Source organism: Arvicanthis niloticus, chromosome 25, assembly GCF_011762505.2.
Source record: "Arvicanthis niloticus isolate mArvNil1 chromosome 25, mArvNil1.pat.X, whole genome shotgun sequence".
Lineage (NCBI taxonomy): Eukaryota > Metazoa > Chordata > Mammalia > Rodentia > Muridae > Arvicanthis > Arvicanthis niloticus.
Genome location: NC_133433.1, coordinates 21,831,565 through 21,850,670, shown reverse-complemented (window position 1 = coordinate 21,850,670; position 19,106 = coordinate 21,831,565). Strand labels below are relative to the sequence as shown.

Sequence of the window (19,106 nt, the reverse complement as noted above, 5' to 3'; positions counted from 1 at the left end):
AGAGCTGGTATTCAGACTGATATAATAACACCAGGCAAGTTCCATTAACATCTTTTCATTTGATTAAAAAACAGACCTATGAAAGGGCTCTGTCACCAGGAGTACTAGTCATTCTTCTCCAAGCCATCCTGGGAACGGAATGAGTCACCAACACTGATTGCCTCAGCTGTTGGCAGCCTCCACTGTTCTTCTGCCTCTTCAGACCATCACATCCCTGTCCTGCTGTGGTGACGTCACTGGACTCACACCACCGATTCTGGAGGGAGGGAAAAGAGTGTGGATGCTGAGGCTGACTCATGGCTCTCTGAGCTGGTCTAGTCCTAAAGAAACATGACTTCTCAAAGTAGGCAGTTATTTTAAGTTCTGATTTCATAGTTGATAAGAACGTCCAGAAATATCCATGTGCTCAAAATTCACATATCTTGCACTCTTTAGGACCACCTCCGACTGACCCCTGAGATCACTTCAAAGTGTGTTAGCAAAAGCACTATAAATGCTCGACACTCACACCTCAATGCTCACAAACCTACAACCACCAAGCATTAAATGACTGCAGAGATGAGACTCTCTCAAACACAGAAACTCCTGTAGGCCTCATTTCCGCATCTGCTATCCCTCCTAATATAGGCATTATTTTTTTATCTCCAACTTACAAAGGAGAACACAGAGCTAACCTGAGGACATAAAGTTGTGTTGGCATTCTAATCTAGCAGGGAGCTTCTTGGGGGAAATTTCTTCTATACTTAATGTTATTGGAGAAAAAAGTCATACAGATTGCTTAGGATCCTTTAAATATATGGAGTGTGTGCATGTGTTTGTGCACACGTATGTGTGTGTGCATGCGCACACACGCGAGGCCTAAATATGCACATTTTTATATGGGTGCATGTTTACATGGAGTGAATACACGTGTGTGCACATTCATGTGTAGGTCAGAGGATAACGTCAGACCTCATTTCTCAAGTGCTGTTCACCTTGATTTTTTTATGAACCAGTTTCTCCCACTGGCTTTGAGTCAACTAAGCAGACTGGCCAGAAGTTCTCAAGTATCTGCCTATCTCTCTTCTCCAGCACTGGGATTGCAAGCATGTCTTTGTTTAGTATTTTTTTTAAATGTGAGTCCTGGGAATTTAAATCAGGTCTTGATGTTTGTGCCGTAAGCACTTTACTGATTGAGCTGCCTTCACAGACCCAAATATATTTTTAATTTATTCTTGGAGAATTTCAAACATGGATACAATGTGCTTTGGTCAAATCCACCCTCTAGCTCCAGCAGAAATTTCTCTTCCTGGAGGGAAGTGCTACAAGCTAAGGTTTCAGATAGTTTTGAATTTTTCCACAAAAACCAAACCTCCTGATGACTTGAAAAATTAAAATGACATTTGTGGGGTTCTCCCCGATGAAATGCAGATAGAGGTTGAATCACAGAAAACAGTGGTTAACCCCTGACTCAAGGGAGGGTCTAACCAAACCATCTCTGTAGCAGCTTTTGGCCCTGGCATTGTGATTCCTGATATTTACTTTATGTAGAGGACACAGCAGTCAGGTCCTGATAGGAATCCTCCATAGCTCAGATGGGCGATGTATGTCAATTAATAAGAACACAGACCAAGCAGAGAACAACAGGAAAGCATCCCGTTTATGAAGACTAGGTGAAGCCTTGTAGGGATTGCCTTCTCTACCACTGAGATTACCCATCACCCTCTGCATGACCTTGAGGTTACACGGTATTCTGCATCAGAAAGAAGGGAAATACAGATGTTTATTTTTGCACAAGAACTTGGCTTCTCAGAAGTAAATGAAACCACTAAACAGACTTCTCTACTGTGTTGAGCTGAGCATGGCCTGAGCACGCTGACCAAATGGAGACATTTTCATCAGAGAGAATTGATTTGACTTTCAGAGGTGATCTTTATTTAGCTAACACACCAAAGGCAAGAGTCAAGAAGGATCCCAAAGAAATGGGATTTGCTCCAGGAATCTCATCCTAGGAGAAGAAAAGGGAGCCAGTCAGAGAGGGAAAGTGTCTCCTGGAAAGAGATTTCAAACGATTCTAACAATTTGTCAGACAGGATGAGACTGACATCCTGATAAGGATGAGTGTGGGGTACTTGAGACCATGCTTTGACCACTTGAGGGGGTTTTCTGGGTGACTTTGTCCTTCTTCCCAGTGTGCTCTCATTAAATAAATCTCATTCTAATTCTTTCTTTTACAAAAAGAAGAGTTTGCTACCTTTTTTTCCAGTGAATTTCAAGTATCTCATGATTTAGTGAGCCACTTACATCGAGTTTTAATATTAAATGTCTGTTGTGTGACTAGGTAAGTAGAATTCTATCATGTCAAAAGTTAAGACACCGTGTTCTCGATTAGGGAACATATAAATGTTGGGACAAAATGTTGTTTGCTTCTTTGTTCTCATATCTTGGAACAGGTCTGTTGTCACTTACCAGTCAACCAAGACACACTCTTTTGGGTAAGACATTCCAGGTCATTGCTGTCAATGTATTTACTAAAAGAAATCACACAGGTCCCAATTACATTCTATGAAGGGAGAGTGAACAGTAGACATCTGAATAAGAAGGGCAAATGAGAAGTGTGTGAGACAGAGATTTATCCTTCTGTTTTCCCTTCTTTCCATGTTCTATTCTCAAGAATCTGTCTTCTCTGGCTAGGGAACTGGGCATCTGCATGGCTTACATTCTTGTTTGAATCTATGTGCCTTGGCGACTTAACAATAAAGGTTATTGGTATATAGCAAACTTCACAAACATCGCTTAGTATCAGTCAGCAGGAACAAATGATGGTTTGAAAACATTGAGATCTACCTGATTTTTACAATGTGAAAAGAGAAAGTTTAAAAATCTTAATAGTCATTAAAATCAGAGGTGATAACTTGGATTGATTAAACATTCTAAGATCTAGAAGAATGGAGGCAAGTTGGATACACGGAGCAAATTTTAAAAAGATCAAATTTGATTCTCGACCTGAAGGTTTTTGACTAGAACCTTCAGCTTTGTGCAGGGGCAGTATAATAGCCAATGAGGTTTATCCAAGGCACAATTATTGCTAATTGAATAGAGCCTTCGGGATATGAAGGAGATGGCTGAGCAGCATCATTTTTAAGGACAGCCTGCTGTACACTGATGCCAGAAAGGAGAATATGGCTCTTGATAACCCCAACTGAACAATGACATATACAGTGATCATTTCACTTGAAGTCGAACCATGAATATGGTGGATAACCAGCTGGCTAATAGTGGAAAAATCTAGAAATCTTGGCCCAACTAGAATAGTTAGGGAGGGAGACCTTGAACTAAAACAAGGCTTCAAAGCAGACTCCTGAAGGGATTGTGTATGCTCAGCCCTCCACACACAGACAGAAGTTGTACACAGTAGATCCAACCACTGAATGGGCAGACTTCCCTTCTTGTAGTAACTCCCTAAATAATAAAATATGTACTTTGTATTAGGAATTATAGTTTACAAGCGAGTGAGCACTGATTCTATGCAGATACTGCAACCTAACATAATGAACTTGATCATCTGCTGATTCTGTCTGATATCTAGAAGGGCCCTGGAACCCAACCCTACAGGCAGAGGGAAAGATGGCAGGATCCTGTAGCTCTGGGAGGAGGAACCAAAGACAGGACACGAGTATCTTTAAATGCAGGTTTGAGTTCAATGTGAAAAAAAAAATACTTGAAAGGTTGGTCTTTTGGGTCACAGAGGAGTAAGCAAGTTGGCTGTCTTCAAGAAGAGGTGTGTGAGCAGTGCCTGTAAGCAGCCTGACCTTACCCTGACTCTGGTCCAGGTGCTGTTTTGTGTAACAGAGTTGGTTTACCTGTCAGACAGAAGTGCAGTTTAAAGTTTCAATATTGATTGCCACCAGGATCTTTTATTTCCACAAAATCTTTAGCGCAAAGCAATTATGCAGTAGTCTAAAAATCTGGAGGGAGGCAATGTGTGTGTGGGAGCTATACAGCTGTGGTCCGGTCTGTTTCCTTTCATTATTCTTTATGTAGGACCTCAAAATATAGCTCAGCCTGGCTTGAACCTACATGCCTCTAGCCTCAGCCTCCCAAATGTTGCTTTTACCAGTTTGTCTTGATATCTTCTGAAGTTTCTGATTTTTTTTCTATATTTATGTAAAATGAGCATTCTTTCCTCCCTCCCCAACATTCATGCTGGGCTCTTAAGTAAAACAGGCTGAGAAATGCCATTCCAGCTGAATCAATCCATTTCACTTCCAGTGGCTGCAATAGCACCTAGTTCTGTTTCAGTTGATTGATATTTAGAGTAGAAACTAGCTGATTTGTATTATACGGAAACATTGTGATTTTTCCTCTCTTTCTTTCTCTCTCTTCCCCTGTCCACCCCCCCCCCCCCCCCGAGATCTCTCTTTCTCTGACATAGAAGCTCTTTTTGTAATTCAGGCTGGTCTGGAACTCACCATATTGCTCAGGCAGTCCTTGACATTGATTCTTCTGCTTCTATCTCTCCAAAGCTTGTATTATGAGAATGTACCCTCCATGTTCAACACTGATTTACTTCTTAGTCTTGCACTTTCTGGGCTACATACATATTATGAAAGCGGCTAAGAACCTTAGGCTGCAAGTCTTGTTTCAGTAAAGTGTTAGGAGCAGCAAGGCGGCTCTGCAGCCACAGAGTGTCCACGGGCAGAGCTGCTCATGAGCGATTCTGTTTTCCATCTTGGTGTATGGTTTTTGTCCTATGTAATTTCTCTATTAAACCCTTAATTTGTTTTCAGCACTTCAAAATGGAGACTGTATCTCTATTTCTCAGGGTTGCAGAAGTAGTAAGCTCATACATGTGAAGAACCCTAAGACAACCGCCAAGCATACACAAAACACTTAGTGTTTTTTGCATCTTTAGAATTACCTTTATTTTTATTTGAAACATGGACAAAATGTTACACTCACGGTTATGGTTTATGACAGCAAAAAGATACAAATCAAATTCAGCAGAAAAAAAAGTCTCAGAATGACCAGGTTCAATCTTCAGAAAAATAAAAAAGAAAGAAAGAAAGAAAGAAAGTGGTGTGTGGAAAACAGATGCCAAAGAGGAAGTACTAAGTAGCTATTCTACATGCTCTGGTTCTCCAGGTGAATAACAAGCATCACCAGCAATGACTGTCTGTGACTGTGTATGTCTCCTTCCTCTCTTGTTAGATCTCAGTCTGTGGTAGAAGCTGGGACCTTGAAACATGAAGAGAAGGGAGAAAATGAGAACACCCAGCCACTGCTGGCTCTGGACTGAGCCAGCATCATGTGATGCCTCCATTGGAGCAGCCACCCAGCAAGCCTGTCCAGCTGACCTTCAAACATGTGTGTTCTGCTTGACATGAGGTCCTCCATTCCAACCCCAGCCATGACTGTCAGCAGCCATTGATCTGGGCAGCCCACACTGGACAAAGATCTGAAAAATGCTTCTAAAATTTAACTAATTAATTTATGTTTTAGTGAAGGATGGTGGGGGGGATAAAGAAAGGCATTCATGTAAAAAGGATTCTCCCTCCCCTCATATTTATGGCAGCAAATGTACTTAAAAAGGGAAAAAAACTAAATTAGTTGCATATACATCACTCTATGGATTCACACAGGAACCCTCTCCAGGTTTTACAAATTAAGATGAAGTGAATTCCCAAATAAATACAACAGAGTTAAAATATGCAGAAACATCAGCAAGTTTAATGTAGTGCTGAACCCCAAGCAACAGTAGCTACAATAATTTCCAGTTGTATTGACATATTTTCTGACCTCATCACCAGCATCGACGTGTTCAACCTAAGAATATGATCTCACAGGTCTGGCTATTTGCAAAGTTTGAATTTACATATCTATCCTGTAAGAACGATTTTGACATCACATTGTCAGGCTATCAGCTGACTTCATGAACTGTTTTTTTTTTTTTTTTTTTTTTTTTTTTTTAGAAGACATAGTCAGTTTGAAAAAAAAAAAAAAAAGAAAAACAACTGTGTCATCATAGCATAGTGATTTCCTATAGGCATGCAGAGGAATGCCTACAGAGAGAAGATGACTCATTGAAAAAACCACACACTGGTGACTGATGAGCTCATTCAAGTTAGTTCTTGGGTTACTACAGCAAAGGAAAGTGCTAGAAAATAAGTCCCTTTGTCCCAACCCTCCTATTACCTGTGGAGAAAGGCCCTGAGGGGGCAGGCAGTCAAATCTTATAGAGAGACCCTGAAGGATGGCTCAGCATGTAAGTACCAAGAGAAAGAGGACCAAGAATGCAAGATGAAATGCCAAAGACCAATCTACTTTCTTATCCATCTTCCTTAGCAATGGACCCCAGTCTCCACTCACAGGAAGTCAGACAGAAAACATCAAAGGGTAGGATATTTTATCTGTGCCATGTTTCCCAAGACCAGTTGAGTATATGTAGATATCTTATTCCCTAGCCATCTCTATGATATAGACACTAATACGACCAGAGTGTTTAATGTCAACAATTTTAATTGATAACACTAATTAAAATACTTTACATTTTAGAGCACTTGGTAGGTTGATTGACTCGCTGAACATCCTAAAGAAAAGAGGAAACCAATTCAACTTACTTCCAGCCATAAACACCCAAACAGCATTGCTAATTGTGGCCACTTCCCTCTCTTCCATTTCTCTTCCCCTATTCCCATCTCTTCCTCTCTTCCATCTCTCTTCTATTCCCGCCTCTTCCTCTATTTTCCCTATTCCTTCTCACTTTTCTTCTCCTCACTCCCTTCTCTTTTCCTTTGTCTTTCTTTCTCTGTCTTCCCATTTCCCTTTTGTCTCTGTCTCCCTCCAGTGCTGAAGATCAAACCCAGGGCTTTGTCATGTTAGGCAAGTGTTCTACCCCTGAGCCCTGAACTACAGTCTAGATGTATACTCCTTCTCAGTTGATCTACTCTTTTATTATTGTTTTCTACTGGCAGAGAAAAGTAACAGAAGCTATTTTTATGTTCCAACCTTGAAGAAGTAAAAATGAAACAGAATTTAAAATATTTCCCAAACAATTGCATCATAGTATATAAAAAATAACACCAATTCATTTTGTATAGACCTTTTAAATCATAAAATAGCAACCTTGAAAAATGTCTACCAAGACATGGATGGAAATTATTTTCCTATGACACAAGTAAGAGAGAGGAAAAATTAAAGTGAATTAGAAAGTCTTTTATTGCTTGTGTTTATAAGATCAACGTGGGATCCAAGCCCTCAAAATGCTATTGGAGTCAGCTACTGCCAACACTTGTAACAGTAATGGTACTTCTGGCTTTTCACATGGCAATATTTAGAATCCTACCGTAATGACCATATTTTTAAAAAATGTTATATTTACTAAGTTAAAAGCTAATTTTCACTCATTTCCACCATTTTATTACATGAATATAAGGCGATAGTTTAACAATGAGAACACATGGTTTGCATTTCCTTATGTGTATGTAATATATAGGAGAACCAAACCCAGCGGGTAACCGAGGGTTACTACATGAACACTGGATTGTATTGCCTTTTGTCAGTAAGTTCCTCCGTTTAATAAATACTGAAGAACACAAATAACATTTTTGTTGTCTGCGAGTTTGTTTTCCTTTTGTGGAATCTGGTAAGGATTTGATATTTCCCCTCATGCCTTTGCCATCTGTTTTAGAGGAATTTTTGAACACTGGCAAAGGAAGGAACAAGTACCTATTTTAAGAATGGACACATATTTTGTAATCTTTTCTACTAAGAGCTAATATCCTTAAGCTAAAAGGGACAGGATCAATTTCAATGAATTGCTCTTTACATGAGGTACAGAAAGCTGCTTGTTTTGACATTGATTTTGTCTACGTGTGTGGCTGGAATACCAGCTATTTCTGCGGCAGTGTTGTTCAACTGGCTTAGAGATCAGTGCATGAATGTCATTACATTCTAAGGCTTGAGTTCTCTTTAATTTTAAAATAGAAAATAAAATGCAGTAATGCTTTACTAACGATCGTCTTGAGGAGCAAGATGACATTCTACTGCTCTTTCTCAGCCATGGGTAGCACTCAGATCAAACATGCCTGTGAAAGGCTGCTTCAAAATACAATGAGATGGCTGGCATTATTTTGAGAAACGAAGATGGAAAAGCACTGCAAGCTCATAATCAAACATGCTTGGCCACCTAGGATGCTAGCATCCCTGGGCACTTCCTATGCTGCTATTCCTACATAGATAAAATAGTGAAGAGACTCTCAGAGACCAAGAGGTCATCTTCTTGACACTCAAGTGGATCTACAGTAGGCAGACCCTGCAGATTCCAAGACTTGTGTACAGAAGTCAAAGAGGCCAGGCTACCTGGCTTCCTGATCCTGAGCAGGAAGTTTCACTTCCGTGTGATATTTTCTCTCCAAGCTCCATTATCTGTTGTATTTTCCTATCACAATATGAAATGTATCCATGGCGTTGCTCAGTGTAACTAAAAATAAAATGTGGCTCTTAGAAATAAGAGCTTTCTATTATTATCACAGAGAAAGGGGGAGACACTGAGTCTAAATGAGGATACACAGGTAGACCCAAAGGCAAGTGTTGGCACAGTGCATGCCTCCTGGCATAACTTCCCATTTATGTTAGGTAAACAAAGTTCTTTTCTTCACATGTGACTTTTTTTTTTCTCAAAGAAAGATGTCTGGATTTACCAGGAAGATTACTATTTAACTGCTAGAAGTAAAGTATTTATACTTCTTGTCATTAAAGTCAACGAAAACATGAAGGTAGATGGTGACAGAACAGCTTAGCTACTTAGAAAAATATAACTGCATAGAAAAATTACAAATTAAAGTGATTCATTCACAGTTTCTATATATAGTATATACTCCAAGTACATTGATGTAGACACTATTCTACGTAGAAAAATATCTTTGGCCAGCCATGTAGACAACACGACCTAGAATTCCCCTTCAATCTAGGCACCAGTTCTGTGCTGTCATGGGTGACATGAAGCAAGGGGTCTCCTACATGAATGGCAGGAAGGCAAACACACCCTCCAGTGAGTTCTAATCTCGAAAGAACCTCAGAGGTCTTCAGCTGCAAGACAAGGGGATGAAGAGTTGAATTTCTATCTCCCCACCCAAAAGGAATCAGAAAGGCAGCCTCCTTGGAGAGGAACCAAATCTGTGTGGATGCCTTTCAAATTGCAGGGAGGCTGTGTCTCTGCTGGGGGGTCAGCTCGGGGTGCCACACGTCCACAATGAATATCAGCCGAAAAGACGAGGCATCCTGCCAAACCTCGTGCTCAAAAGAGTCATCAAAGATGAGCACCTTGCCTTCTTCCCACGTCCTGGAAGAGAAAGACATGCATTTGTCAGAATGGCCTTGGGAGTTTCGAAGGCCTGAGGACCAGTTTCTGTCCATGGGCAGGAGGCGCCATTTGTGACCTCCTTTGGGATATGACCATAACACCAAGCCTTAAAATAGCCTTCCATTAATAATTAAAAATTTCAGGCTTCTTTCTTATTAGGGACAGCAATTTTCTCATCCTGCACTAAAGATATGCAAAGGACATGATGAGCTGTTGATTAGGACATAGTGACAGTCTTCATACCCTCCATTTAGTCTGGCTCCAGCCTTAAACCAGTTGAGTAAGTATCTAGAACAGAGGTTTTCAACCTCCTAATGCTGCAACGTGACTCTTTAATCCAGTTCCTTGTGTTGTGGTGACCTCCAACCATAAAATTATTTCATTGCTACTTTCGAACTGTAAGTTTTGCTACTGTTAGGAATCATAATGTGTTTATGATAGGCAGGATATCTGATAGGTATCCCCCGTGAAAGGGTTGTTGGATCCCCAAACAGGTTGCAGCCAGCAGGGTTGAGAACTGCTCATCTAGATGTGCACCTGGTAGCTCATGCAGGGGACAACTCCTAGGGCAACAACTCCACAGCTGTCTCATTTGTCACTTTAGAGACTGGTTTAGGCTTCTGGGTGGTGAGAACCAAAGGTCCCTCCCCCAGAACCCACATAAAAGGCAGACACATGGCATGAGTACCTATAATTCTAGTGTTCCTATGGGGGGATGGGAAACTTCGAGACAAAAGAATCTCGGGAAGCTTTTTGGCTAGCTGGCCTGGTGTACTAAGTGGTAAAAAACAAGAGAGACCCTGTTTCAAACAAGGCAGAAGGTGGTGACTGACACTCAGGGCTGCCTCTGAGTTTCACACATCTGTGGTGGTATACACATATGGCTACATTTACCCTCACACAAATGTACACACACACCCCCCACACACATACACACACACCCCACACACACATACACACACACACACACACACACACCCCACACACACATACACACACACACACACACACACCCCACACACACACACACAAGAGAGTGCACAGGATCCCACTTTCCTATCCCACTTCACCATCCTCGTACCATCCCCACACAAAATAAAAGGGCGGGTAGGTGAGTTCTAGCATCACGAGAGCTTCTTCCTGTTTGAAGACCGAGTTGTATGCTGTTGTGTGCTTCCTCTAGTTCACTGTACCCTCATTCACTGAGTGACATTTGTGTTGCTCCCACCTTTTGTCCCTTGTGGCTTTGCTGCTGTGGGCAAGGGCTGAGGGGAGTACTGTCTCTTTGGGCACTTGTCATCTTTTTCTTCTGTGTATCCTGTAGTTGTCCTTACAGCCAGTGACATTGTTCAATTTTTCTGATAACACTAAGATCAAGAAAATGACCCTTTCTCTGTTTAAGTACTTAAACACAGTGGGGTTAGTTGATTCTCCCCTCCTTTTCTTTCTTTTTGGTTTGTTCTTTTCTTAGTCTCCTTTTCATGTTTGATTTTGCATGGTAATAAATGCCTGTTCTGTCATTTGGAGTCCAGCCTACGTTTCTGTCCTTTATAAACCTTGGAGTGAACACTCGGTTCTCTATATCCAGAGGAATTGTATAAAACAGCTAAGCAACACATTTGCTAAATGCACGACAAAAAGCTGAGAGGCACGCAGGAGAGGGGAGGGGCAGGTAGAGGCTGGTAGAAGAAGAGAGATTGATCTTTTTATTAAATATTAGTTACTGCTTTATCAGTTTATTAACTTAGAAATACTATAGTTAGAATTCTCCAATATGCCAGTTATTCTTCTCTGGAGTGACTCTGCCTCCCCTAATTCCATCCCCACATTTGGAAACTCCTGTAAACATTTCTCATTGTCACAGAAGGTGTGGAGCATAGTACTGCCCTCTAGTGGCTAGAGGCCAGGGATCCTGCTGAAGATCAATGCCCACGACGTTCTGAGCCAAATGGCCAAGGTACCCACGGTCAGTAGTACACAAAATGACATTGACGATGCTCTCATGAAATGTGTCCTGGTGATAATATGGCAACCAGCTAGCACTGCTCCTGCTACTATAACTCTTTGCTAAAGTGCAATACAAAATTTTACATGCTTAAGTGGAATTTTAATATTTTTAAAAAAGTTCTAGTGAAAATTTCCTTTAAAAGTTAGCAGTATTTAGCACATTAGTATCACTTAATATGTATTTTCACGTTAATATGTCTATATAAAGACAGGAGCACTGACTCCGCCCACAACCTTTGGTGGGTTAGAAAAGCACTGCAGAGCCACCGCCTGCATGTTTCCCTCCTGGTGCTCTGTTTAGACTACCATTCTAGAGTTTGGTTTTCACATAGCTTTTTCTTAAGGGTCTGCTGGAGGCCCCATAGGGTGCTTTGAAGCACTGATTTAAGATATTCCATGTATAACCCACTTACATAGTAGATGAAGCTAAGAATATAAACAAGATTAATTTCCAATCTGTCTGTTTTCCTAAGATAGAATACTACTTAGAAAACACCTAGTCTGGTTTTCTGGTCACTGAATGTAAGACTCATTTCTTCCGTAAAATGAATCTTCAACAAACTGACTGAACTGGAAATGAAATCATTTGGACCCTGTGTCAGGTGTCCTTCCAAGAGATGTAAACATTCCTCAGATGTGACCGCAAAAGCTTTTATCCAGGGAGCCATCTACCCAACCCAATGTAGATATATCTTAAGAGCATTATGCTAAGTGAATCAAGATAGTCACTAAAGACCAGACTCAGCTTGTGTAAGGTCCTGAAGTAGTTGAGATCAGAGACTAAAGAGAAGTGGAAGCTGTCGGGTTTAGTTGGGACAGTGGTACAGACTTAGTACTCAACTGTCCAGGCTAGACTATTCTGGACCTAGGTGTGTAAGTGACTGCTAACCAACCACCTGTTTTAAAATGGTTAATATATTTTACTTTATGATGTGTATTTAACCATGATTAAATAAAAAGGGAAAAAGAGGAAAGTCAACAGGGACACATGAGAGAAAAGAGTAAAAAAAGCATCAAAACCCAGTGGGATACTATGGCCTTTGAAGGGAGCAGAATAGGATCTTTTGGTTCTGGCATTTGTCACTTGTGTGATCTGGGGCAAGTTACTGATGCTTCTTTAATAAGGGTGATTTATGCCATGATAAACTCATCATGAATCAAAAGTTCCATGCATTGCTGATGTATACAATACACTATCCAGACTGAAGATGCCATCCTAGCCTACAGTATACATGCTCTGAATGTTGACGTTAGCCTGGAGCTGGGCAAGGTTATCTAATGCAAAGCCTACTGTATACTAATGTGTGGAACTGCTAACATTGCTTATCAGAAACCAGTATCCAACAAATTCCAGCAACATAGCACCTGGTAGCATTTTGGTTGGTGGTCCAAGTGGCTGACTGAAGCTATGCTGCTGAGTTCCAGCAACACTAGAAGGTGATAGAAGGCACATACTGCTGACCCAGGGAAAAAATAAAAATTAAAAGTTCAGTTTCTAGTAAATGGGTTTCATTTCTTCACAACAACAAGGTAGAAATGCGGCTGGTAAAGGTATTATTACATTAAGTGTTGGGTACGTCTGAATTTTGCACATTTACACTTGTTTTCCACCTGCAGACTTGAAAAGGATATGGTAGCCATTCAACTTCATAGTGGAAATTATGAAACAGACATGGGAAGAAAACAAGAAATATGGAAAAGACAATGGATTACTAAGAATATACTTGATATCACTCCTTATGAAATCTAATTTAATTTATGAAGACTCAAAATATATTTTGGAGACCAATGACAAATGGCTCTTGAAGTAATTTGAGTACCAGAGAATCTGGAAACTATTTAAAAGTCTACATGTAATTCAAATAAAATACAAAAATCTCCATTGCATAAAATGACATTTGCCAGGATATTTTGATTGGTATAATGAAATAAAAGATTTAGGAATATTTAAAAAACATAATCATTCCGTTCATTAACTTACATTTCCTGTGAACTAGGAAGAGTGATTCCCAAGGAGCATACTGACTTCTACGTATAAGACTTCAGAGCCACCGTTTATGGATTTTCTAGTATTCTAAGTCAAATGTGTATCAGTATCAGGTGTGTCCTTCTTGCAACCTGTGGGTCACATATGTCCTGGGATAGTTATGAATATAGCCTAACACAAAAATCTTCAACTTACTTAAAACATTGTGGGTTTTTTTTTTTTTTTTTTGGATAATTGAACACTTGGTTCTGTAGGTAATGGTATGGTCTTGCGATGTGGAAAGGTTGGACATGCCAGGGCCATTGCTTAACCATTTTTTTTTTAAATAAACCTTAAAGCTCGAGGGCATTTCCACGGATTATGCACTGAACTTTTCTTTAACAAAATTCATTTTAAAATATTTTATGGACATATGACATGTATGTACATGTGCATGTGCTTGTGAGTATTTCTCAGCTGCGTGTGTGGTGGTGGAGATGAAGGAGATAGTTGTCTTCCACCATGGGCATCTCTGGGTCGGAGCTAAGGTTGGTGAACTTGGAGGCAGGCACCTTTACTTGCTAATCCATCTCATTGGCCCCTGATGGAGTTTAATAAGTCTTTAAAAGACTAGGCAGAGCTTGAGGAAGTATGATCATGAGCTCAAATGGTCTACACGGTGAGTGCAAGGCCAGCCTGGGCTGTCCAATTAGACCCTGTATCAATAAGTAAGTATGTCCTTGAATTTTCTGTTTCCACAGAACATTGCAGTAGTAATTACTTAGTTCATATCATTTTCTTAAAAACACAGTCCTCTGACTTTTTACTTGTTTTTAGAGTCAGGATAAGTAAAACTCCAGCTTCAATCATCCCAACAAGGCAAAGGAAACGACAATAGAACCTTATCCAAGCCAGGTCTCAACACAGGGTTAATCTCCACAGATATCACCAGCCTGGAAAAGAACAAGTGTGTCCCATTACAAAGAGATGGGGCATGCCATTGTCAAAGGACTGTGGATCTTTTTTGAATGAAAAACAAAGGATCAGTGGCACAAGCATAGTTTCCAGAACATTTGCTTTTCGAGAAAAGCTCCAACAATTATGACTAAGTCATGAGCAAATTATGATACAAGCAGCTGAAAGAGCAGCAAGGCTTTTCAGGGTGGCCTTGAGAGGCAGCCTCTTGGAGCTGGTCCCAAAGCCCTCCTGCGAGGGCTCATGATACAGGGTTAGAGGTGGTAGGGGCTGGATAAATATGCTGCCTACTGTCTGAATATCTGACCATTGAGGGGGCAGACCTTATACCTTGTTATGCCAAAAGATGCAAAAATATCCAGTAACAAGGTAAAGCAATGTTGTGTAATCTCTCAATTTCTCAAATTATTATAACTAATGATAATGGTATAATGGTGGCAAAGCATACTTAATAGCTATATTTTGTCATACAATCACCACCAATATTAACAAGGCTAATGGTGACTGTACATGCTTACAGTCTTCTACCTAAAACTACGACAGATAAAAATGTCTGTGAGCTCTGCGAGAACGTTTTCAAATGGGTGAAAGTCATGGCATGGTTGTAATTTTTATCCAAAGGAACTTCATAAAGACAAGCCCAGCTCTCTCAAGACAGGTGGATTCTGCAGAAGCTGTGGAAATCCCTTAGGTTTGCTGTTAGAACCTTTAGCTCAAGATTATGGCCTGAGGGACAGTCTTGGTATCTGAGGTATTAAATGCCATGCTGATGTGACCTACAAGGCATTTAATGTGGCTGAGTGGAACACAGGAAAAGGGGGTTCAGAGCCCAGTAACAATAAAGTCCAACCCAACCCTTATACATTCTTATCTACTGCAGCCTCCTAGTGTGGAAAATCTGGCACAGGCTCTCGATGATGTGAAATCCCATTATCACCCTCCTCTGTCCTCTTTTCCTCAAAGTACACACTGACAGAAAATACTCTCCTGTCCCCACATATCATTGTTTTGGAAGCCAGGGTGCTTGTGTTCTTACTATGATGGCTGCTAACCAGCTTTGACCACCGCAAAGCCTGTCACATATCCATTTGCATAATGTCTGAAAATGGGTAAGATGGATTCACGGTCTCCTTTCAGCACCAAAGTTCTCTTAATTCTTTGAGTGAGACTCTTGGTTACGATGAGCTCATTCTATCAATGACAAGGTTCAGTAAGCAAACTTTCATCCAAGACATGGACAGTGTTCGCTAGTTGGCTCAAATGTGAGTACACTAAAAATGGCCTAACTTCACAGAGAACTTCTTTTCCAATTAGGATTAAACCATGCACTCCGTGGCACATTCGGCCTTGTTGCCTCTTTCCTTGTGGGAAGAGCCCTCCAGATGGCATACCAGAGGAATTCCTCACCTGGTCACATCAAATTAGTCCTGAGTCCTCCTCTGTGTCTCTCCTTGCCAGCCATTTCTACCTTCCTTCTCTTGGTTCTAGGCTATCATTATCAGAAGGGGCCGTGACACAGATAAACAGATAAGAATACGGTAAGAGGCAGATGGTACCGGAGAGAATAGTTCACCTGCCTGTGCTGGGTTAGTATATGTCAATGACACAAACAACAGTTACCCAGGAAGAAGGAACGCCAATTGAGCCATTATTCTTACCAGTTTGGACTGTGGGCAGGACTTTGGTCGATCTGGAAAGGCCCAGTTCATTTTTGGTGATGTTAGCCCTGAGCTAATAACTGGGGTATACATGAAAGCAAACTGACAAGCCATGGAGAGCCAACAAGCATGTAAGAGGTGTTCTTCCATAGCCTCTTCTTCAGTTCCTGCTTTGACTTCTCTAGATGATAGATTGCAAAGTGTGGGATGAAATAAACCCCTTGTTCCTCAGTTGATTATGATCGATGCTTTACTACATCTCAACTAGAAGTAGAACAGAGACACAGGATGAGATGGCAGCCCTGAACCCAAACTCTGGTATCAGGGCTGGCCCAGGGGGAGGGTGAGAAATACACATTGGGGAGAGAGCTGTGCTAAACCAGCAGGGCCACACATACTATGCTGGTGTCTTTAACTTGTATACTTACTGAGATATGAAATGTTCCTATTCTGCAACAGGCAAACCTTAGGAAAACCACTCTTGCCTACTCCCTCAAATCCCACTTCCCATGTGTGCCACGCCTTCACCAGCCATGGGCCAACACACCTTCCAGGTGCTCTTTCATCATTTTCTGACTCCCTAAAGCCCCCGAGTGTGTACTCTAGGTGACAAGAAGCATCACTGACGTTACAGGAGTGCTGGGCTCACTCTCTCAAATCTACAGGACGGATGGACCCCTTCTGCAGCAGCTAGCAAAAATGTAACAATGACTCAGATACATGGAGTGCATGTGCCACATGGACTCTCAGTGCATCGTGAGTGCATTCATTCCTATGGATGGCTCTAATACTCGGATTATGAATACACAGGCATTTATTACTCCCATTTTAGATATGAGGGAGGTTGGGTTTAATGAATGTGATGGTTTGAATAAAATGCGCCTCCCCCAGGCTCACATATTGGAATGTTTAATCATTAGGGAGCAGCAGTATTTGAGAAGGATTAGGAGATGTGGCCTTGTTAGGGTAGGGTGTGGCCTTGCTGGAAAAAGTGTGTCACTGGGAGTGGGCTCTGAGGTTTCAAAATCGCTCATGCCAGCCTAGTTTCAGTCTCTCTCTGACTGACTCTCTCTCTCTCTCTCTCTCTCTCTCTCCCCCTGACCTGCAAATCAAGAAGTAGCTCTCAGCTACTGCTCTAGTGCCTGCCTGCACCTGCCATATTCTTCACCATGATGATAATGAACTAACTACTAACTCTAAATCTGTAAGCAAACCCCCAATTAAATACTTTTCTCTTGTAAAAGCTGCCTTGGTCATAGTGTCTTTCACAGCAGCATAACAGTGACTAAGACAACGAGGGTGCCAAGTCCTCTACAGTCACACCAACTAAGAAAGCAAGGATTTGAACTCATTCGTGCTAGTTCAGTGTTTGTAACCTATTTTTTTTTTTTTATGAAATCACGTAATGCTAAAATCTAAAGACTCCAGGATCTATCTCCCACACACAGTCACTTCTCAAATCCTATTAGAAAGGCTGTGGTTCATGAAGCTTTTGGAGGCTGACCCCAGCAGCTTCCACATCATTTACTACTACAGGAAAATGATTTTCAACTTCTCAACAATTCTTTCAACAATCAAACGCTTACACAATCCATTTTCTCCACAGGTTCTGCAATTTCCTGTGGTGGGGAGCTACACATATGTGTGCATTCTATTTAGCTGAGTGTAGGAAGAACTGTAGATATAGTGCTGACCCAACAGGGTCATGCACACTATACTGGTGCCTTTAACTCGTCAAGTTGCTTAGAAGCAAAATGCTATTATTTAACAGCAAGCAAAGCTCAGGGGAAAAAAAATCCCACTGGTTAAAAGTGTTCTTGTATGGCCCCAGAGGAGAAGGCTCTTGTGGCTATCTGAATAAAGTCTCACTGCAGTGCAAATGGAACAGAGACTAATTCTATGATTCTGGTGGGAGAAAATCAAAATAGAGAAAAGAAAGTGGGCAAAAATATCTTGTTGCAAATGATTTACAATTTACAGCTTTTTAATGTGAAAGCCGTAAGACTTAATACACCTTCTCAGATACCCACAAAGAAAAAAAAAAAAAAAAAAAAAAAAAAAAAAAAAAAAAAAAAAAAAAAAAAAAAAAAAGCAAAAGCAAAAACTACTATGAACTTGTGGCAGATTAAAAATTAATTTTTCTCTTAACTTACTTCTTTTGGCATGATGTCTACATAACCTTAGAGACTTGGGAGATCCAGAAAGACACTTCTTATAAAACATACTGTTTATTTGCACAGCAACGTATTAACAAAGTGCATGGCTACAGGCCTGGTCACCTCTCACTGGTCACTAATGCCAGCCTGTGCTTTCCCGGCGACTTGTCAGTGCTGCTTCAGGTTTCAGGCGGTGAGCAGCTTGGTGTTGGTCTGCAAGAGAGCTATGAGGTCTCAGGCACTTAGCACAGTTCCAGTGTGGTTTGAAATGGCCTCTTGGAAATGTGCCACTCCTTAGAGTTGTAGCCGATTTCCACTTGCTGGTAGCAAGCTTATCTACCATTTCAAGTTTATTCAGCTTTGGATCAAAGTTGCTACTGAGCTAACTTACAGCCCTAAAATAGGGCCTGCCACAGATGATCTCAGACTTCCTAGCATCTGTCATTTGAAATTATTACCTTGAAGGTATAGCCCAGCAGTTTTTAACCTGTGGATAGAGACCCATTTGCTGGGTCGAATGACCCTTTCATAGGGGTCACCTAAGATGATCAGAAAACACAGATATTTGAATTATGATTCATAACACTAGCAACATTACAGTTATGAGGTAGCAAGAAAAATAATTTTATGGTTGTAGATTACCACAACAAGAGGAACTGCATCAACGGGTCACAGCATTAAGAAGGCAGAGAGCCACTGAGCTAGAGTTTTTTGGGAAGAACCTTCATTGAGGAAATGTCTCCATTTGATTACCTGAAAGCAAGTCTGTTGGGCATTTTCTTGAAAAGTAATTGATGTGGCTATACATAGCAGCACTGGCCATCAACTGGCTGAGGGTCTGGCTCTCTATCCAGATATACAATGTGACAAGGGAGTTCTCCAAGTGCTGGCCTTTGATGGCTCATTTCCCTCCACGGTGGCAGTGGTGAGAAGCAGCAGTAAGCAAGAGAGAGCAAGAAGTGGTGCTACCTCTTTATGCTGAAGGCCTCTGGGATCAAGAC

General features: G+C 41.0%; 2 protein-coding genes and 1 pseudogene across 12 annotated transcripts in view; 2 read left to right on the top strand and 1 right to left on the bottom strand.

The window, feature by feature from the left end:
* Clvs1 (clavesin 1) overlaps positions 1-5,943 on the top strand; it is a 181,553-nt gene extending 175,610 nt beyond the window's left edge. For both annotated transcript variants that reach the window (XM_076924225.1, XM_076924226.1), the window contains exon 6: positions 5,191-5,943. In XM_076924225.1, the coding sequence (XP_076780340.1) occupies positions 5,191-5,278 (88 nt within the window). In that variant the 3' untranslated portion in view covers positions 5,279-5,943. The remainder of the gene's footprint in view (positions 1-5,190) is intronic.
* LOC143438701 (U4 spliceosomal RNA) lies at positions 3,011-3,078 on the top strand (annotated as a pseudogene).
* Positions 5,944-7,173: 1,230 nt separating the features above from the next.
* The window catches only part of Asph (aspartate beta-hydroxylase), a 200,437-nt gene continuing 188,504 nt past the window's right edge, over positions 7,174-19,106 (bottom strand). For all 10 annotated transcript variants that reach the window (XM_076924217.1, XM_076924210.1, XM_076924213.1 and 7 more), the window contains one exon: positions 7,174-9,322. In XM_076924217.1, the coding sequence (XP_076780332.1) occupies positions 9,172-9,322 (151 nt within the window). In that variant the 3' untranslated portion in view covers positions 7,174-9,171. The remainder of the gene's footprint in view (positions 9,323-19,106) is intronic.